Source organism: Ceratotherium simum, chromosome 2 (genome assembly GCF_057802395.1).
Source record: "Ceratotherium simum simum isolate JZ-2026a chromosome 2, ASM5780239v1, whole genome shotgun sequence".
NCBI classification, from domain to species: Eukaryota; Metazoa; Chordata; class Mammalia; order Perissodactyla; family Rhinocerotidae; genus Ceratotherium; species Ceratotherium simum.
In genome coordinates, this window is record NC_141901.1 from 70,366,959 (window position 1) to 70,388,890 (window position 21,932).

The window sequence follows — 21,932 nt, forward strand, 5'->3', positions numbered from 1 at the left end:
TGATCCAGCAATTCCACTTCTGGGTATATACCCCAAAAAATTGAAAGCAGAGACTTGAACAGATATTTGTATACCCATGTTCTTAGTAGCATTATTCACAATAGTCAAAAAGTAGAAATAGCCCAAATGACTATGGATTGATGAATAGATAAAATGTTGTGTATACAGACAATGAAATATTATTTGGCCTTGAAAAGGAAACAGACCCTGCCACATGCTACAACATAGATGAACCGTGAAGATTATGCTAAATGAAATAAGCCAGACATAAAAGGACTAATATTATATGATTCCATTTATATGGGTACCTAGAGTAGTCAAACTGATAAAGACAGAAAGTAAAATGGTGGTTGTCAAGAACAGGAGGAGGAGGGATGGGGAGTTATTGTTGGTTGGGTGCAGAGTTGCAGTTTTTGCAAGATGTAAAAAGTTCTGCAGATGGATAGTGGTGATGGTTGGACAATAATGTAAATGTACTTAACGCTACTGAACTGTACAATTAAATGGCTAAAATGGTAAACTTTATGTCATGTATATTTTACCACAGTAAAAAAAAACAGTGTTGGGGCCGGCCCAGTGGCATAGCGGTTAAGTTTGTGCACTCTGCTTCGGCAGCCCCAGGGTTCCCGGGTCCGGATCCTGGGCACTCACTGACGCACCACTTGTCAAGCCATGCTGTGGCGGCGTCTCATATAAAATAGAGGAAGATGGGCACAGATGTTAGTCCAGGGCCAATCTTCCTCAGCAAAAAGAGGAGGATTGGCAAAGGATGTTAGCTCAGGGCTAATTTTCCTCACAAAAAAAAAAAAAAAAGAGTGTCAACATCAACAAAAACAGATTTGTTCAGGTAAGAATACCAGTTAGATGGGAATAATGATATTGGAGTATCATCAATTGAATTATAACAAAATGTTCAGAGTTTAACTTTTTCTTTTGTAACTCAATGAAAAGTAGATTATTTTAAAACTAAGACAGAACGCAATTTACATAACTGATATCTGATGACTACAACTGTTTTTCTTCCCTTTGGGAATTTGGAAGAGGCATATTCCTTCACCAGCTGTAGCTCCCCCACAACAATGCCACACACTCTCCGAGTTTATCCTCCCTGGGGAATCTACTAAATCACTCCCAGGGATTGATCTTCTGCCTATGTGCTGATGATTTCCAAATCTATGTCTCCAACCCAGAACTGCCTGCTGAATATGTCCACTCAGATGTCCTCAGAGGGACCTCAAAGTCAATATGTCAAGCGTGAGCTCCTCTTTTCTCCCACTTCCTCTCACTCCCGGAGCCCTCCTCTGGCATTCCCTTCTCAGTTATGAGCACCACCATCTCACCATTCAGCCAGCCAAGTCCCAACCCCAATCATTCCAGCTGACTTCTCCCTCTTCTTCGCCACCCACTTCCAACAAGCTGCCCAGTCCTGTGTCTCCCTCCTTCTGTCACTCCAATCTCTCCCCTATTACTGTCTTCGCTCAGGCCCCCTGCCTCCCCTCTCCACCCGCACATGGCTGCCAGAGTGAATTTACTACTCTTGGCAGCCATTGGATTAAAATCTGCCATAGCCTCCTGCATGATAAAAACCCACACTCTTTAGCATGCAACAAGGTCATAATGATTCTGCACAGAGCTTGCTTCTGTTTGGGGGTGCCCTGCACTTGTGGGCCACTCAGAGATTACCTCATAGGTGTTCAGGAAATCTCAATTAAGTCAATAATAATCATCAGTTCTTTAGTCTGGTCCCTGTTTCCCTTTCTAGCCTCCTCTTCAGCAGTCCTCCATCAATGCCCTCTGCCCCAGCCATCTTTCACTTCTTATGGTTTCCCCATGCAGGATAAGCTATTCTTGCCTTCCTGTCTTTGCATAGGGTTTAAATGACTTGTTCAGGAACCTAGTGTTGTCATGAGTGACGCTGAGCAAAGTATTTAATCCCACTAGGCTTCAGGTTCCTTGTCTATACTATAGAGCAAATATCTACCTCACAAAATTGTAGTGAGAATAAAATGAGATAATATATGCGAAAGCAGTTTGTAAACCATGAAAGTACCATAAAATGTTATTTTGTAATTCATCAAAGCCTATCTTTAGTGCCACCACCTCCAAGAAGCCTTTTTGATATCCTAAGCAGAAACCATCCTCCTCCTCTTGGAAGCTCCACCAGACACAGCCTGTATGCCCTCGTGGCTTCCATCACATACTCCTTAGTTATCCAAGTTCATGTCTCACGTCTACAGCCAGATCACAAACTCCACAAAGTCAGCGCCCATTCTCACTCTACGGCTCTCCCTCCACCCCTCTAGGTCTCAAGGGTCTAGAGTCTTTCAAAGAGAAGCAACTTCTGAGATTTGAGGAGGTGGAGACAAAAAATTCCCAAGGTAAAGCAGCAGGGAGTCTTCTGTTTGGGGTGCCCCTCAGGATCATGTATCAACCACCAGATGACAAGTGATTAAAGCAGCATCCCACTGCGAGCTGGAATGACAGTAGCTGGCCTTCCTGCTACCTCTCCTGAAGCCCGGCCTGGGTCAGACATGGCTGGTCAATCATGGCTGTGTCGTGCTGAGCCTGGAGGGTTCCAGCGACTTTTTCAGCACAACTCCAGGTAGCCATGACTAGTCGATCAAATCTTAGCACAAGAGATAAACATCATTTACCATCCTCTAAGCTCAGAGATGCCCCCAAATAGCTGGACTACAGTCACTACAGAGAAAGATAAACAGCTAAAAAAGGGAGGGAAGACTTCAGAACTGGCAAGTGGGTTTATTAGGCTGAAAGGGGCAGTTAAACCCTGGATACTGGCTCAGGGCAGGCTACTGCGGAGGACAAATCCCAGCCTATATTTATGCAAAGAGATTTTATCCCCAAATGAAAGGTCAGGGATTCCCAAAGGCAACCCCTCAGGAACCCCAGGAACCACTTTGACGGAGGAGGGATCCTAAGGGTCTTGGTTTCCCATGAAATGCCCCCGCCTCAATTCACTTAGTGCCCAGCCACTTGTGTCTTTAGGTTTCTCTTTCTCTTCCCAAAAAGGAGTCAACAGAATGTCAGCCTGCTTTCTTCAACAATGGGCTTACGTGTAATTAAAAGGGATTATGCTTTGAATGGGGAAACTAGCCTTTAATCACCCAGAGAAGGACACAGCAGCCTGAGCCGGAGGTGCTCTGAGCGGTGTTTACGTCCATCGCTGCCCGTGAGCCTTGGCCATAGACGGAGGGCTCCGAGCGGTCTCCTGGTCGTGTGGTCATCAGCATGGGCTTTGCAAGACAAATTCAGCTTTTGCTCTGGAAGAACTGGACCCTGCGGAAAAGGCAAAAGGTAACAGATGCAGTCTGTGGTCTCGAAGAGAGGTGTTGAGCAAATAAACAGGTGGAGAGTAGGGTGGGGTGGGGGTGGGGAGAGTGAGCAGTCGATGGGCTGGTTGCCATTTAGCACTGAAGTAGTGGTTAACTGTCTGGCTGCTCTGTGAACCTCTTGGACAAGTGTCCTTCACAGGAAGACATGCTTCTCTGTCCTGAGATGGATGCTTTCCACCCGAAGCCCAGCACAACCACATTCAAGTCTTTTTGTCCACCCTGCATAGGAATCCATTGCTTGCCCATCCCTTCCCCCTGCCTCCTCGTTTTTAAACCTGTCAGTCCAACCCACACACCCTTGAGCATCCATGCTGTGTGGTGGGAAGAACTTAAGCCCTGAAGAATTGGCTCAAAGGAAAACAACAATCTCCAAGAACTTCCCAGCCCAGTGATACTGTGTTTCATCGATTCTATGAGGCAAACTGGTTTTTCACGTTTCTGAAATTGGGATGCAGCTCACAATCAAGCGACAGCTTAACCGGACACATTTGTTTCTTCCTTAGTTCGCAAAAAACAACAGTGCATCTTACGATTGATGGTGTCTTAGATTCAATGAGATACAACGCTTTATCAACCATCACAGACATTTACTGAGCCCTTTCAGTGAGCAGACACGGGGCTGGGCTTTTAGGGGCCTAAAGCAAGAGAGACAGATTCTTCCCTGGACAGTCTTCTTCGCTGGCTGGGAAAACCAAAGTATGTTTTGAGACCAAGAGCAGCAAAAGGTAGCATAGACCAAATATTCTGAGAAGTACAGGCGAGAGCCACAGGAGATAAGAGGACACCAAGGGTGTACACGTAAATGCCAACTGACCTCTACATTTTTTCTGGAAAGGGGTAAAAAGTGAATTTATAACTATGAGGAAACATGCACATTGTTACAGCCATGCAGAGCCATGCAAATGCCAAATGACTGAAGGGAGCTGATGGAGGAAGAAGGGCGGGGGTCAGGGGTGAGGGGTAGGTGGCACTGAGATTAGAAAGACAGAGACAGACAGGCAGGGAGAGCTTGGAAGGAGGACAGGGAGGAAGAGCGGCTGTGGGAAGAAGAGAATGGATTCCTTCCAAACCGCAACTCCAGATGGGTTTATGCAGGTGGGCCAGGGTTTTCCTGGGCATTGGAAGGAAGGTTAGGGAAGAGAGGGGGCCAGCTGGTGGAACATCTGAAGACCTACAATTGCGTGTCTCAGTCAGGGAGAATCTAATATAAGATGGTGTTAGCTAAGGACAAAGCTGGTAATCGAGAGAGGAAAAGAGAACTCCAAGGTATCTTGGAGGAGCAATTGCAGGGCGCAGTCCCACCGCTAGAGCTGAGGGAACCAAGGGAAGAGAGTGGAATTATTAAGACTTGGAAACACAGAGGAGATGCTGGTGGAGCTGCAACTCAAACCTATGAGGAAAAGTCACAATGAAGCTGCTGCCAGGGTCTCTGAGCCTGGTCCCAGGCCAGACTCATGACGAGAGAGTTCTGGCTGGCTGGGGGGTTTGGAGCTGAGGAACAACAGCTTAATAACTAGCACAAAAGGGAGCAGCAAGGGGCACAATCCAGCTGTGTGCACAGATGGTTCTTTCGGCTGTGTGTGGCCAGGACAGGACTTAGGGAAGCTGGAGGGAGAAGCCGAGTTACGACCCCCTCATACTGGGAAACACCGCTGTCCTCAGGCTGCCTTCCTTTGTCAAAGCTGGTGTGATTTTCAAATTAGTGTTGAAGTTATTTGTTGCCCCAGGAGCCAAGTGCTAACAGTAATCAGAGACTCAATCTCTTAGTTCCAGGAGCTTTCCTTCTAGAATGAAAATAGACAAAACTTAAACAAGACTCATTATTAAATTCATTCATTTGTTTCTTCAATCAAAAAATACTTAATAATCACCAGGCACTGTGCCAGGTGGCAAACAGAACAATCATGGGCCCTGCCCGCATATTTATAGTCTATGGAATGCCGAGGAAAATCCCATATGCAACTGTTTTCCCTCTCTCTCTCTCTCTTTCCCATAAGAAATTAAGATTCTCACTTAATTTTACTCTCACTGTACTCTTCCTGGTCTTCAAAAAATATACCCGAGGACTGTAGCTGCTGGCCTAAAATGATCCATTCCTGCGGCAAGCATGCTGCTGTTACAGAGAATAACCCTATTTTCAAAGACAGAGTTTGGCTCAGAGGCCCTCACAGTCTCTGCTCCCTTTCTCTGGCATTGGTGGATATCCCCTGTTCAGGGACTCTGTCTTCTCCACAATGTGCTCCCCAGGGGACACATTGCCAGCCTCTCCACGGTGAGACGGGACCATTCAGGCTGAGAACCTTGGCTGGGGGAATCTCCCAGGATGCACCTAGTCTAGGCTGACGTACATTTGATGCCATCCTGATGGCCTGGAAATTGAGATCTCCATCTGGTGTGCCTCCAGCTGGCTTCCCCACTGCCACCACATTCCAGGAATTTCCAGGATGTCTGGGAAGATGGAGGCATCCCCACAGTCCCCAGTAGCTCTGAGAGGGGTCTGTAGCTCCTTCTATAAGCTTGTGGTTCTTTTGGAAGCTTCTGCCTCCACAAAATGGTGACTCTAAGAAAGAAAAGTACAACACACCCAGCCCATGACTCAGCTCCCAGGTTTTTAATTCCTCAAACGTCCTCAGTTTGGGGTGTTTATTATTGTGAACAGAACATGAGCAAAACCAGACACCAAATTTCCCCAGTCCCCCTCTCGCAATCCCTGAGGGCATAAGGTGAATATCTGCAGATCTCTGCTCTCCTCCCTCCCTGTTTTTCTTCCTCTGTTAACATTTATCAAGTATTACTAAGTGCCTGGAACTGCACTGTCCCCTCATTTAACCCCCACCTCCATTCCATGAGAGGAATATCGCTATATTCCCTGGGGGCACTGACAAGGTATTTGAGGCTTCAGAGAAGTTTGGTGACTGGTCGGGCTGGATCAAGGAGCCCAGGACAGGCTGACATGGCTTACCCCACACTGCTCCCATGCATTAAGTCCTTTCTAATAAGCTGGTCATGGAGACCACAAAGTTGGTGTGGCCATCTAATTTATCATGCAAGCCACAGCAGTTCTGAAAGTGCAAGGGGGCACTGTTAACAACCAAACCAGGACAATAAATGTAAACTAACACTGGACCCAGCAAACTGGGCTGTGTGGTTACCCTAAACATCCTACACAGCCAGGTAAGGTAGACACAGCCCGTGCCCTCATGGAATTCGGAGCCAGGTGCCTGCACACTGTTACTGAGCAGAAGAACGTGTGCACAGTGGAGAAGGAAGCATGGGACGGGGGGCAAGTGAGGATGAGCTCTGGGAGCTCAGAAGAGAAACTGGGATTGGAGAGGGTGAGAGAAGACTTCTCAACGAGCTCATCCCTAGAAGGTCCATTTCCAGTCATAAGAGCTCTCCCACCGTACGGGACAAAGACACATGCGCCCCTGCCTGCAATGGGCCAGGCTCTGTGTCAGGGAGCGTTTATAAAGATCATTAGGTGTCTCTTGCCCCTGAGAGCTCACAGTCTAGGGCCCCTTGGTGTCATGCCCTGGTCCCAGCTTCCATGTCAGGGCAGGATATGTGGGGTGGCCTGAGGACTCATGCGAGTAGGGGGCTTATCATTTACTGGACCCCAGACCTGGGCATCTGGCACAGCTGTGGCCTTTGGCCCCAGGCCCAGCATTAGGTGAGGAGAACCCGGCAGGTGTAGGGAGACTGGGCAGCCAGCTCCAGTGTACCCAGGTCCTGGGTCTTACTCATCCTGGCTAAGAAGCCCATCTGGGCTCTCAGTGTAGGAGGGAGAATCATGCACTCATTTCAAGCCTGGGCCACGGGCTTTTAAATTGAAAACAGAGCAGGAGAGAAGAAAATCTAACTGGCCAAGATTTAAAACAACAAGCACATCTCTGCCCTTCCCTGCGACCCCTCCTCCCCCAAGCAGATTGAGTGGTAAAGAGAGGGGGAGGGGAAGCAAAAAAAGAGAACAAGGAAATACCAGTTGGGAAAAAAAAAATTTCTACCGGCCCCTTCTGAGCCTCGGCTGGGCTTAATTAAAGTTACAGACATGTTTAAAGGGAAGGCGTGGGGGGGAGTCAGAGCCGCTCTGAAAACATGTTTTTAATTACACTGTGGAATTTCTCCCTAGGGGAGCCTGCGCACAGTTGAGCATCAAGGACCAGGATGCCGCTGAGCACGATTCTGGGGGAGGGAGAAGAGGTGGTTGTGAGCACCTGCCGGGCCAGAAAAGAATTGCTGGTGGTCTTTGAGCAGGGAGTGGTGTTTGAAATGCAGCCCCTCCAAAACAAATGCTTGCAGAGTTAGAACAATAACACTGACCTCTCAACAAATGTTTTTCAAAGATTACCAACCACTACCTACACCAATGGTTCTCAGCCCCAGCTGCACATTGGAATTACCTGAGAAGTGTTTAAAAAAAACCAAACTGATGTCCCACGCCCAGATACACTGGCGTGTAATTGATGTGGGGCATGGCCTGAGCTCCCCACAGATTCCAGCGTGCAGCCAGGTGAGAACTGCAGACCTAGGTCATTGAAGGTGATCATTTGAGGGGCAGGGACTATAGGTAGAAAACAGCAACCCTAACTCAGAGATCTGGTGAAGAGGAATGCCTGCAAGGCTGTACTTGTCCTAGAGCTAGGCAAAGAGTGAAGGGAATGCTGAGCTGGCTCCCACTGATGGGTGGACTTGCAAACACCAGATACTTCAAAACTACAAGAACGAATGAGAGATTGAGTAGATGAAAGAGTGTGTGACTAACATTGCAAAGAGCAGTGAGAGGCACTAGCTTGGGTTTGGGAGTTTTATCCATAGGACAGGTAGGCCAGGCTGGCTGATCCCTCCCCCATCCAAGCCCCTGTAACGTTTGGAGCAGGAGACAGCGTGTGGTTAGTTTCTAAGGAAGCCCCATGTTTCCAAACTGGCCCCTGAGCAGTTCTGAATCCAGAAAGGGAGAAAGGGAGGAGACATGAATGTGAGTGGAAACAGGCCTAAAAGCTTGTAGATAATTTTAATCACATCTCCTTGCTCTTCAGCTTTTACAATGTGCTGTCACTTACAGTGTCCCTGTGACCTTTGTGAGAAGTGAGGGTCAATAATAAATGGTCAATGTTTACTGAATGTTGCCATGTGCCAGATTCTGCTTCAGGTGTTTTACACAGTGTACTCATGTCATCCTCACAACTGCTCTGGGAGGCAGGGCCTGATAACACCTCCATTTTACAGACGAGACCCTGAGGCATGGAGAGGTCGAATGGGTTACCCAAGGTCATATAGCAAATAGGGAGCAGAGCTGGCTAGGAATCTCAGTACTGACACACTCTTAACCCTCAGCACACACTGTAGGGTGAAATAGTCCCATTATACAGATGAGAAGACTGAGACTCAGAGACTAAGCAAGCCCCAAAGTGACTCTTAACCCAGATCTTTCCATTTCCAAATCAGCATCAACGTCTAACATACCAGACTACTCCCACATAGATATTGCTACATAGAAGAGGGTGACTGACTTGTTAGAAAGCCAATGTTGCAAGCAATTGTCTTAAGGAAGAGTCAAATATGTAGAGTCTGGACTGGTTATCTCATTTCCTTGGTGAAGACATCAGAAACAACTTCCGGTTTCATTGCTTGCACCTATCACTCACATTGCTATCTTGCTAGACTTGCTCCCCAACCTTAGTCACTCATGGGAGGGCCTGGGATGGAAGGTGTGAAGCCAGTGTGCATTCCTGGGGGTGCAGTTTGTTAAATCTGCAAACTCTTGGTGACCTGAACTTCTGTGTCGCCTCCAGCTTTCCCAGAGGAGTCTCCTAGACCAGTCTGGACAAAGGCTCACACATTCCATGTTTATTGGGCAGCTATTATGAACCCAGCCCTGTGTTGGGTGCTGGAATCACAGTAGTGATGAGGATAAACGTGGTCCCTGCCCTCAGGAAGCTTACAACCAGTGACGGGTCCACTTACATAAGAGTAATGACCCTGACATATGATGAGTGATAAAACAGGGCAAGTGCAGGCTGCTGTGGGAATAGTTGTGCTGGTCCGGTGAGGGCGGTGAGGGCGAGGGTGTTAACAGTGAGATAGGGTTGCTGGGGACAAGGCTCAGCCCCTCCTTTCTTGATCTGCATGCCCTGGGGAACTATCAACATTCCAATGGCATTCAAGGGTGCTTGGGGTCAGTCCCCTTAACCCTGGAGGGGAATTGTCCAATATTGGTGTTTTGCCATCTTGTGGGAGGACGTGTAGGGGGAGCCCTGAGAAGTGAGTGCCTTATGGAAAATCTATTATTCTTTCTTCTTAATATTTGCGTGTGTGCTTCTTCTAACGCGTCCTCCCTAGACATATTTTGAGTAAAACATTTTGTGAAAAGTTGCAACTGCGTAATCACCACCTGCCTAAACATTTTTTGCTTTTTCTTCAATGCATTATCCTTTTTCCCCCACCAATTTATGTCATGATTTGAAATAATTCAGTTGCCAGCAGACCTTACTAGCAGGAAAGGAAAAAACAGGTATGCCACACCTGCTCGGTGTCCACCATTTTGTTGAGAGCTTATGTACCTTTCTTTGGAAGGAACAACAAAGGGTTGAGTTCAAGACCGTGCAAATGAGCCCTGACTGATCTATATGTAGTTAAGTCTCTATTCTTAGCCATCTGCTTAAGTTCTCCTTTAGATCTTATGAGTTTCCTTCCTAAGGTCTCTGGAATGAGAGTTGGGTAGAACTATTGCATTTTCCAGTTCACACCCCCTCTCTCCTTCTCCTTTTCCCCTTAAGCCCACACCTCCACCCACCACCGTCATGCGCAATGCCACAGAGTGTGGCTGCAACAACCAACTGGCTCTTCTTCCTTTGGAGTCAAGGGTCCTTAATCTCTAAATTGAACCTAAATTTAAATATTGACTTTCAACCATATATTGGCATCAGCAACCTCTTCTAGTACTGTAAAAACCCATGGCAGTATGTCCTACTTTGTTTCTTTAAGCAACAAGAAACTATTGAAGGAAAAACATTGGCAAACCCAGATTTCCGTTGACTTTGCTATGCCTCACAATATGTCACAGAGTCATTTGCTCATTCATTCATTCAACCAATCAGTGATCACATATGCAAAGTCTAGTATGCACTAGAAGAAGGCAGGGCAATGGGGAGGGGCAGAAAGACCACTGGGCTTAGAGACAGGAGGCTGGATTTTGGTTCCTATGCTGTCACTGCCAATGTGCCACTGCACAGGTCCCCTGCCCTCCCTGGCCTCTGTTTCCTCATCTGCAGAATGAGAGATTACAATGAGATCTTTACTACCTGCAGCATCAGTATCCTCTGGGGGCTTGATAGACATGTGAGGTCTAGTGGGCCCTACAGAATCAGAACTTGCGTTCACGTGCACCGTGACATCCGAAAAGCACTGAAGCACATATGACAACCCTTGACGAAAGCCCGGTGCTAACGCAGTTTCCTAAAATAGAGGCAGAGTAGAACTCATGTGGACACAGAGTCTAGTTAGTCTAATATATCAGGGTAAAGGTGGTGTGGGAGAGGGGATAAAAGAAGGAAGATAAATACACCACAACCAAAGTCCTAGCGCGTAGACAAGTGCTGAGATGGAGTGTGTCTGCTCCCGGTATGTTTCCTGTAATCTCATAGCATCACTGGTCTTTCTCCCTTTTTGTTTTTCCAGATTCGCTTTGTTGTGGAACTCATATGGCCTTTATCTTTATTTCTGGTCTTGATCTGGTTAAGGAATGTCAACCCACTCTACAGCCAACACGAATGTAAGCATAACGGGGGAGCCTTGGCAAGCCTGGAGGTCCAATCCTTTCGTTTAGAAAGGTCTTGGGGGTTGGGGATGCCAGGATCAGATCTGCTTATCATCATTTCATGCCTCCAATGGAGAAAACAGAGATTCATCAGTGTTACACAAACTAATTTTTTAATCCTATACATTCTATGCAAATACTTGTGTGTCGTTACTGAAGAATTGTGTAATTATTTTTTGTTTCTGTTTTTGTTGGTTCTTTTTTTCCTATAACTAAACTCTTGCTAGTTCTAAAGGGAGCAGGTTATAGATGAGTTCCCTAAAGTATTTTAGGGACCCATTTAGGGATATGCTATACATGGTGCTAGAGAAAAAGAAGAGGGGATGCTATACATTCATGCTTAATAAAATATTATTTCTTGGACCTCAGAGGTATCCGGGGACCTAGGATGAGCCTGTGAGTGCTCTTTTATACTGTGCCCCTCTGGGAAAGCCTTCATCTGGTTTCTGGCCAGGATGACATCTTCTGCCTTTAGGCAGCTAATATGGAGACCTCAGGAGTTATGCAAAGCTGCTCAGTCCCCTATTCTAGCTCCTTACCCTCTTGATCATGAATTTCAAGCCCCAAATTCTGAATTAGCCTCCTGTCCATCAAACTCTTGTTTCTTTACCACACCCCCCCAGGAGCCCATAACCTGCAACCCTCTTGCATGCTGGTGGGAGGTGCTCAGTACACAGATGTTGAAGGAAGAGATGAACCTCTTCTCCTCCTCAAGTATCAGCAATTGGTGGGGCTTCTTGAGCTACCATCCTTCCACCCCGCCCACCACAAAATGATGTGCTCTCCCTCTGTTCCCCTTCTGCGCTTCTGTCTGTGCCTCTATTGGAACATTTGTCCATCTCCCCACTACGCTGGGAGCTTGAGAGAAGAGACCTTGTCTCTGGCACCCAGCACAGGGCCTGGCATATGAGATGCCCCTGCTTAAGTGTTGATGATGAAGGAAAGCACCAGAGGGGCCGGGCTCCTTCTTGCAGAGGCCCCAGCAACTAGGGCCTGCATCCCGCTTGGTCTCGATGAATCTAACTCCTTGTCCTCATTTCCTGTCTTAAAGGCCATTTTCCCAACAAGGCGATGCCCTCAGCAGGAATGTTGCCATGGCTCCAAGGAATTTTCTGCAATGTGAACAATCCTTGTTTTCAAAGTCCCACCCCGGGAGAATCTCCTGGAATTGTGTCAAACTACAACAACTCCATGTAAGTGTTGAGATTCCCACCATACGGGGGAGGAAGTTGTACACCCCCTTATTCTCGTCATACATTGGAGCACATGCGCGAACACACAGAGCCTGTAATGCTGCATGAATGTTTTGTGGCTTGCTGGACCCGTAAGCTCATAGGAGCAGGGCATGTTTCCTCTCTGGAGCATTCTATTAGCTGTCAGGGCACTTGGGGAGAAAGCTTCAAAGGAAGGCCACATGACGTGATGTCTTGGTCCTTATAGCCCCAGGATATGACCTGGAGTCTGATGGCAGCACGCTGCTGAGATGTGTCCACTGCCTCTAGGTCATCCATCTGCTTGGGCGGAATCATTGCGTGAGAAAACTCGGTTCGCCTTCTGTTCTCTTACATCGCTCTCCACCCAGGTCAACCCTGACACATCCCTGTTTCTTTAAAAGCCTTCTCAGACATCTAAAGGCTAAGAAAAATGTCAGGGAACATTTCGAGGGGTAATGAAATCAGGTTTATGAAGTGAAGTTTGCTTTTTGGAGAAAAAGGAGAAAAAGACAAGTTCCAAATCCTCTTGTAAATGCCATCAGTTCCCTTGGGTGGCAAAATCTTAGGATATGGCTCAAGAGCAGCGGTTCCTTGGGTTTTTTTTTTTGTTTTTTTTTTTAATTATTTGAGAGCAATGGTTCTTAACCTGTGGAGCTGAAGACCATTCTGACAAGCTGAGGAAAACTGATGGCCTCTCTCCCAAGAAAAATGGACACATACACAAAAGATTACATTGTGCATATGATTTCAGGGGACTTGTGGACTCCAGGTTAATGACCTCTACTCTGGGGTCGAACTTTTTTATTTTTTGGTGAGGAAGATTAGCCCTGAGGTAACAGCTGTGCCCATCTCCCTCTATTTTATATATGGGACACCACCACAGCATGGCTTATTAAGTAGTGCGTAAGTCCACGCCCGGGATCCCAAACCGCGAACCCCGGGCTGCTGAAGTGGAGTGCACGAACTTAACTGCTAGGCCACTGGGCCCGCCCCTGGGGTCAAACTTTAAGTCAAATCCCACCTTCAGAGCAGGAGGTGGGAGTACGTGATGTAAGGATCGTCCTTCACCCACTGGGCTGACCTTGAGCTGCAACTCGTGAAACTTATAGCCACAGGTCACCAACAAGGGCTTGTTGGCGAGTAGGCTTCACCCTACTTAAATAAACACCAAGTCAGATGGAAACTGAGATATTTGATTACTCCAGTTTTTTCCCTAGAGGACATCTGGATATAATTCCTCTAGGACAAAACTGCATTTTGACTAAAAAAAAAGAAAAAAGGAACATTTGATAAGTCAGCCTAATGCTCAGAGGTAGCCTTCCCCACTGGGAACAGACTGTGGCTCCTTGTGACCCACAATAGCAGAGTTGAGTAGTTGTGACAGAAACTCTGGCCCCAAGCCTATAATGTGTAACTGTTTGCTGACTCCTGGGTTATAGGAAGATAGAAGAGGGAAAAATTGTCTTCCTAGGAATGTCAGGGAAGTGACATTTTCGTTGGGCTCACATGGCTGCAAACACTGCCTGGAAGCTTTAATTAACAATCTATACTTTCAGCTTGATTCTCCTTGAGGTGCCTGAAAAGAAACGCCTATCCATCCAGAGAGATCCCCTGGGGTGCCATGGTGGGATCGGGGAGCCTTGGAGATACCTCAGTGGAGGCTAGAGGAGCTTTGGTGAGACTGGCACTGGCAGGGTCTATAGAATGAGGGGTGGGAGTTAGGGAAGGGGGCTTCAGACTCCAGGTTGGCATTTGAACCAGGAAATCTGGGTTTCATGTTTCACACACACATTATGGGTGAAATATTGGCTTATTCAAGGTTCTTTTTTGCTTTCAAGGCAGAGAAACACGTTTAAACAACCTTAAGCCTCAGAGGGAAATATATGATTTGGGCACTAGACCTTCTCACAAAGCCAAGGACAACAAGGCAGGTCTCAGGAGGGGAGGGACAAGAATGGGAGAGCTGTCAGGAGCTGCTCTCTCCTGTCTGGGCCTCCAAGGTCCAGTCTCTCTGCCTCTCTCTATGGGCATCCCCTCCATTTGCCTCTCTCCATGGACTAATATCCCCTGCTTCTCAGTGCCCAGGCTGGTGCTAGTTGCCCCATTCACAGCACCTTGGCTTGGGCAAGCAGAAGGGCATCCTTGAATACCATTCAAATTCCTGGGAACAAATGTGGTTGGCTCGGCTTCATTCTCCGTGTCCAATCAACCTTGGCAGAGGGGTACGAGTGCATGCGTGGAGGGAAGAACTTAGCGGTTTAAGCATGGCTGACAGAACTTACCCCTATGAATGGCTGGAAGGGCAGGTCTCAGAGAAGTGGACCATGGCTGGGAAGAACCTCCAGTAATATCTACTAATATCATCCCGTTTAAGACTTCTTTGGACAGGAAATACATAGAGAATGGGGTTGAGAGGTGACCCGGAGCTGCCAAAGTTGGAAGACTGAACAAATTGCTCATGACTCCTGTCAGTTATCTTACATGTACATGGAAGTAAAAATCTTTCTTCTTTTGCCTTGACAGTATTGTAAGGATACATAATGTAATAGCTGGGTCAACCCAGTGGTATCTTAAAAAGTTGCACAGGTGTATTATTATTATGAAAATGATAGCTATGTCTTTATTGATGAGGCTTTTTCTTTCTTACAGCTTGGCAAGGGTGTATCGAGATTTTCAAGAACTCCTTGTGGATGCACCAGAGAGCCAGCACCTTGGCCATGTTTGGACAGAACTCCGCACTGTGTTCCAACTCATGGACACCCTCCAGACCCACCCCGAGAGAACTGCAGGTAAGGTGGGCCTCAGTGTTCTCAACCATCACTTGCCTCATCCATCAGAGAGACTGAAGATACAGGAAAGAGGGGGGAGATTTGGTGGGAAAAGATACTAGAGGATGCAGGAAGGGATGGGATCTAGAGGTGGTGTGAGGCTCACCTTGGTGAGGACCCCTCTTCCCTCCAGCCTTGAAGGTAGGAAGTTGGGAAGGGAGGGCAGGAAAGTTCTCACCCCAGTTAAGTCCAGAGACAGAAAGGAGAATACCAAGAGAGATCGAGCTCTGGGAAGTATGAGGCGAGGTTACATGCTGGAAGCAGGGGGAGAGGAGTTTGTGGAGTAAGGTAAAGGTGTGAAACAACTTCCATGGAGTCCCTGAGAGCGAGCTAACCAGGAACGTGTGGAAGCAACGCCAAATAGCAGTAAGGAGCCAGGGAGGTCAGAGAGCATATATTTATCATGACATAAACATGCACAGTCATTTGACTTCTTCCAGTAATATTCAGCATCCCAGGCCCTGAAGCAGAGCAGGTGCGGGTTGGGGTGGGGGGCGGCACATGCAGGGCTGGGAGCTTGGAGGGAGCTTGAGGGCGGTGCCACAGTGTGTCCGAGAGGCAAGGGGATTGAGGGCAGTGGTTGGACTACAGGCATCAGGTCCAGGCTGCATAAGGGTGGGTGAGAAGCCAGAGTTACTGAAATGGGCCAGGGGAAGTGGAGGGACAAGGGAATAAGGGTCTCAGAGGGTTCTATGTCTTTGTTTGAGGACTGAGAAAATGAGCAGGAGGGAAGGACTGACGGCTGTGGTCAGAAAGTGAAATATGTGAACACAGGATTTCAAAGGCAGGCAGGATGAGTGAGAACAAGCCCCCAGTGTGGCCAGGGTGATTAAAGTGGAGCAAAGGTGAGGGTTTAGTTGATGGGGAGGAGAAGGAAATGAGAGACCAGGCTGAACGGGTCACATGGACACCGGGGTTGTGCGGGTAGGAGAGCCACTTGGACTCAAGAAAGGTGAGGAAGAAGTGTAGACAAGCTCCCTCTCCCCTGTCTCTTCTCCCTCAGAGGAAAAACAAGAAACAAACAAAACCCAACCCCAGTAACCACTCTGACATCTCCTATTAAAGTACAAGTGGATGTTGTGTGGTTGTCGTGTCTGCAGTAGGCTCCTCTGCAGATGGCCGGAGGGACTGGACTTGGTAGCGGCCTGGGTAGCGGCCTGGGTACTGGCTGGAATCCATCCCCTGGGAGGGGCAAATGAGCGGCTGGGAGGGGGCAAGGCTTACCAGGAACCCAGGGGTCACTGCAGTCCTGGGGGTGGAGAAAAGGTTGCTGGTGTGAGGAAGATTGTTCCAGAAGGTGTGGCTCAGGGTCTGCGAAGGAAGCGGTTTGGAGCTGGGAGATGTCTGCTCCTAGGATGGGGATGGCGGATGTGACTCTCTGGATGACCTTAGAGGATGACAAGGATGAGGAAGGAGTCTACCAAGGGAACAGGAGGGGCTGGATAGAACAGCTCCTGAACAGGGTTCCAAACAAGCAAGTTGGGAGAATGGTACACATCAGCCCCAGAGCTCCTCACCCCTGCGGCTCAATCAAGAGTCAGCAGACTTTTGGTGCCAGGCAGTGGGCTAGTTCCATGGGACAGAGATGGGTCAGATCACTTGCCCACCCCCCACAGGCTCCCAGGACAGAAGCAGATGGACTGAGTGAACAATGACCACGCAGTGTGGGTGGCCAGTGGAGCTTCAAGAGCTCAAGGGAGTCAGGAGGGGAAAGTTCTCCAAGGAGAATCTGATCCTCCTCCCATCTGGCCCCCTTCTCCCTTCTTTCCCCATTGGAGCAATAAAGGACAGGGGTATGTTCAGAGGGTACGTTAAGATCGTTAAGATTACTTCATTACATTCTAATTCTTTCAAAAATAGTAACACATATACTTTGTGTAGTAAAATCAGATTACAACCACTACATTCTTTGCTGCTCTGGATAGAAGAGTTTTCTTAGCTCAAGCTTGAGGGACCTTACAAGATATGAGCACAATTAGCGTTTTAATAGTAGGAAAAAAAAGAGGGAGGCACCAGTCAGAAAGCATTTTGTTCCAAGGTTAAACACGCAGATGAGAACGTGGGCTGTCCAGCCCCTGGGGTGCCTGTCTACCCCGTTCGTCCAGCAGACACTTCATTTCGGTATCTGATCATCAGATTGAGTCTGACTGGGAGGAAGTATAAAGGAAGTCATTTCAAACCACACTGTCTCTGTGGTCTTTGCAGCGTGTATGTGAGAACCAAAATCACCACTTCCTAACCCCAAAGCAGGACTAGTTCTGAATTGGCCTACAGGTGGTTCCTTCTGCAGGCCTTCAGGCTGTGGGGGCACATTCCTGAATGTTTGGGCAGATGGGATCAGGGAAGGCCAGCCAAGGCTGCCCAAAGGAATTTTGGGGCTGGGAACAGAGACTCTACAGAACCCTTGACCTTGGTGGCCATGAGAGGGGACAGGGGACATCCCCAAGAAAGGGACGCAGTCTCTGAAGGAGTTCCAGGCTGGGGACTGAAGTCCACCGTCAGCACTGCAGACTGTTCCAGAGCCTGTCCCAGGGTCATCTGGGGACATCGCTCTGTGAACACTGGATCCTCAGCCCAAAGCCGCAGTGGAGGTTAAGCCTTTGAAAGCGAGGGGGGCGGCTGTCGCTGGAGTGTGATTTTGCCTGTCAGTTCCCCGTCACCTGGGAAAGTATGCTGATGGTTGACCCAGGTGGCATTTTCCTTTGGTAGTAAACCTGTAGTACTGCATTCTCAGCAGCGGAGGATTAACGGTAAAAGACCAGACGTGAAGCCCCCTCCCCTCTCACCCCCAAGCACGCTCTGTGGTCTCTCAATCATCTCTAAACACCTTCTTCCCATGAGCCTGGAGCGTTCTCCTGGCTTCTCCCCAGCCCCAACCCTCAGCTCCCCTCAGCCCTGAGGGCCTCAGCAGCCCACTCCCCCAGCCTCTAATCTTCCCGGGGAAGAGAACAAGAAGAACCACATTTTAAACTAAATTTATTTTTCTTTCCTCAGGCCCCCAGTTCACATTTCTCTCTCGGGAGTCTAGTGGAGCTTCTGTCTGGTATCGGCCACCCCTTACATTTTGGGCCCCACACCCTCCTTACAGGGTGGCCCCCACCCCTCCTCCGGTGTGTGGAACCAGCACGCTCCTGCCCCTTCTCCCTAAGGCCATGCCCGCCAGGTCACCTAGGTGAGATGCTGGGCAACGCTGGGCAAAGTCGCTCCCGGTCTCCCTTGTTTTGTCCCTTCTCCCCAGCAAGGTATTTGTATGTAAGGTCAGGTGAATGAGTTAACGAATAACGAAGAGATAAACAGTCGAATGGGGTCCTGACCCTCAGGTCAAGACAACAGGTATTTATGGGGCGCCGCCTGTCATTCCACAGACATTTATCGAAGCTGATTCCACGTCAGGCTCTAATGCTGGGTGTCAGAGAGAGGTAACTTCAAGGGCTTACATCTGTGTGCGCAGCATTGCTAGGTGTGAGGAGGAGCAGAATAAAACCAGGATCCATAGCCCCCTACTCTCGAGAGACTGTGTGTGTGTGTGTGTGTGTGTGTATGTGTGTGAATGTGTGCGTGTGTGTTGGGGGTGGTGTTGCTGGAGGCCAGAGTATACAGCATAAGGCTATATATAAAGAAGTGATTGGGAGAAGAACTTTTGAGCTGGAGCCCCAGGGGAAGGCAGAAAGGAAGCTGGGTTTGGAAGATGACAGGACTTAGGCTATGGAAAAGGAGGGAAGGCAAGAACAATATAGAGCAGCCCCTCTCAGAACCCTCCTCCTCCCTGGGGCTCCCTCCTATATTCAAGTTCCCCTAAAGCCTTGGGCTTTTCCTATGCAAAAGGCAGTGATCCTGGGCTACCTGGTGGCCCAACTCTGCAGAGCCGCCACTGTGGCGAGAGAGGCTGTGGAGTGGACCTGCAGGACAGGTTGCCCCTGCCCTGGCTGCACGGGCAGCCTGTGAGGTTGACCTATCTCTCTCAAGAGGAAATTAGCAGCAACATCAATCTGGGCAAGGCCCTGTACAGGGAAAGTCACCAGCTGAAAACGGAAGGGATGGCTGTCAAGTACTCAGGGGGAAGGCCTCGTGGCTGCCTGGTGAGGGGAGAATTTGGGGAGGGAGAGGATAGGCAATGTGGTGTTAGGACCTGGAAGGGGCAGGGGCTTTTGATGATTAAAGTTAGTTAAAGAAGAACTAAGAGATAAGCAGTCAGCCAGTCTCCTGGAGAAGGTGGGATGTAGAGACAGGCATTTTCAGGCAACCCAAGCGCTTTCCCTTAATGTTGAAGTGATTTCATAAATATCTGGGCCTGTAGCCTCTTCTCTGGCCAGCTTCACATGAACTATAGCAGTGGCCGGCCTGAGGCTGAGTATTGGCCCTGCAAGCAGGCAGAGGAGGGGGTGTGAATCCCCTGGGTGGGGTAAGAATTACATTAATGCAATCAGAACAAGCATTTATTTAGCACTCAGTGTTTTCAGGCCTGGCAGCTAAGCGATTTGCGTTCCTTATCCTGAGTCACTCCTACAACAACTGTGAGAGGTAGATGTGGAAACTGCAGACACAGAGAGGTTCGGCCACTTGCCCCAAGGTCATCTTAGCTGTTAGGAGCCCCTTATGCCTCCTTATAAAGAAATTTCGCTTCCAGCAGGGTTTGAGTGAAGCTAGAGAGAATGTGACTGGGGCTGATCAGGACAGGAAATTGTAAGCCCAGGCAATAGGCCATCCCCTCTTTCCCACTTGAAGCTTTTCTTGCCCGAAACAGCCCCATCTCTGTTAGTGCATGTCAATACCCCGAGCTTACAGCCTTAGCTGAGATGACAGAAATGCCAGGAAGGGTCCTCTACCCCATGACAACTGCAGTGTGGACATAGCACATATCTCCTCCAGTCCTGGATTAGGGTTTCTCAACCTAAGCACTATTGACACTTTGGACCAGATAGTTCTCTGTTTTTCAGTGGGGAGGGAGGTTGTCCCGTGCATTATGGGATGGTCAGCAGCATCCCCTGCCTCCACCCAGTAGCACCTCCCCAGTTGTTACAACCAAAAATATTTCCAGACACTGCCAAATATTCCCGGGGGGACAAAATTGCCCTGTTCTGACTCTTCAACCCCACTCTATAGAGTGCCACTGTCCTGGACCCACCCCACGCAGCATCTGACAACCACCCCCTGCCCTGCCCTGAGGTACCTTTTTCCACCTTCTGTGCCTTCTCACTTAATTTTCCCAGCTGCTTTGCAGTAAATGCTGTGACTGTGTTGGTGACAGCCTACTGGCGGGATCCCTGGTCCCCAGGCACTCCCAGGGAACCCGAGAACAGAGCCTTGTTCTGAGAGTCAAGTTGGAAATGTGTCCAATCAACTCTGTTTTCCTTTTTTTGACCCATATCCCCTTCCTGTGCTTTCTCTCATTCACATACAGGAAGAGGAATACGAATTCGAGATGTCCTAAAAGATGAAGAAACACTGACACTATTTCTCATAAAAAACATTGGCCTGTCTGACTCAGTTGTCCACCTTCTGGTCAACTCCCAAGTCCGTCCAGAGCAGGTAGGTGAGCGTCATTTGTCAGTGGTCCCTGGAGGGGAAGGGTGAGCACTGGCCTGAGAAAGGCAAGGGACACCTTGCATTTTTTTTTTCCTTCTTGTTTTCACATTCAGAATCCATGATTCATGTCCCATATTCAGAAAAATACCTGGGGGTCACTTGAGAGGATGAGCATTCCCATCAGTGGATTCTGAAGTGGCCCAAATCCTGGCGACACTTCAGACATCTCGGACCTTTATAACTGGAAGGAACTTTAGGGATCATGTGGCTCAAATTCCTCTTATAGTTGAGGAAACCAAGGTTTCTGCATGTATTCATCAAATAGTTAGGGACATTGTCGTACTAAAATACAGTGTGGACAATACGGGCAATCAAGAAAGCAAAGGATTCCATGCATTTCCATGTTGAGAAAGGTGCTGTGAGGAAAATCTAGCAGGTCAGGATTTGGAGAGGGCCTAGGGAGGCTTGGGGAGGGGGCAATTTTAAATGAGATGGTCAAGAAAGGGCTTCCTGAGGAGGTGGCGTTTGAGCAGACCTGACTGAAGAGAAGGCAGCCATGGAAATTCCTGTGAGAGGAGAGTTTTGGGCTGAGAAACCAGCAGGGCAAAGGTCTGAGTGGGGAGGTAACTCCACAAGTTACAGAACCCAATAATGCAGCTCGCAGAGCAGCCCTCTGATTTCCTGCACTTTTCCTTCTCGGTGCTGGCCAACTCCTTCCTCTATCCCCCTTGCACATTCTGACCCATCTCCCCCAAAATCTATTTCGTCGCTTTTCATCATTTCCTGTATTTATGTAGAGTTTTTACCACTAACACATGACTTTCACATCTGTTAGCTCCTGTCTTCCTCACATTAATCTGAGATGGGTCAAAAAGATGGGGAAACTGAGGTGTCTGGCGATTGAGTGATTTGCTCACGGCGGTAGAGCTAGAAATTGTCAGAGCCGGAGCGGAATCCAGGTCTTCTCCTTCCTAACCCAGTGTTCCTTACTCCAGTTCAGTGGTTCTCAGAGTCCAAGACCAGTAGCTTCAGCAAGGACTGAGAGATTGTTAGGAATGCAAATTCTCAGGCCCTGCCCCAGACCGACGAGCGACCTGTGTTTTCACAAGCCCTCCAGGTGATTCTGACGGCTCAGGGCTGAGCACCGCTGCTCTGGTTTGGGGCCTCACGGGCTCCTGGCCCGGCATCCTGGCTG

The 21,932-nt window shown here is 48.5% G+C and overlaps 1 protein-coding gene across 1 annotated transcript in view; it reads left to right on the top strand.

Moving 5' to 3' along the window:
• Positions 1-3,249: 3,249 nt before the first annotated feature.
• ABCA4 (ATP binding cassette subfamily A member 4) overlaps positions 3,250-21,932 on the top strand; it is a 128,980-nt gene continuing 110,297 nt past the window's right edge. The window contains exons 1-5 of the mRNA XM_004420819.2: positions 3,250-3,315; positions 11,031-11,124; positions 12,221-12,362; positions 15,033-15,172; positions 20,613-20,740. Of these exons, the coding sequence (XP_004420876.1) occupies positions 3,250-3,315; positions 11,031-11,124; positions 12,221-12,362; positions 15,033-15,172; positions 20,613-20,740 (570 nt within the window). The remainder of the gene's footprint in view (positions 3,316-11,030; positions 11,125-12,220; positions 12,363-15,032; positions 15,173-20,612; positions 20,741-21,932) is intronic.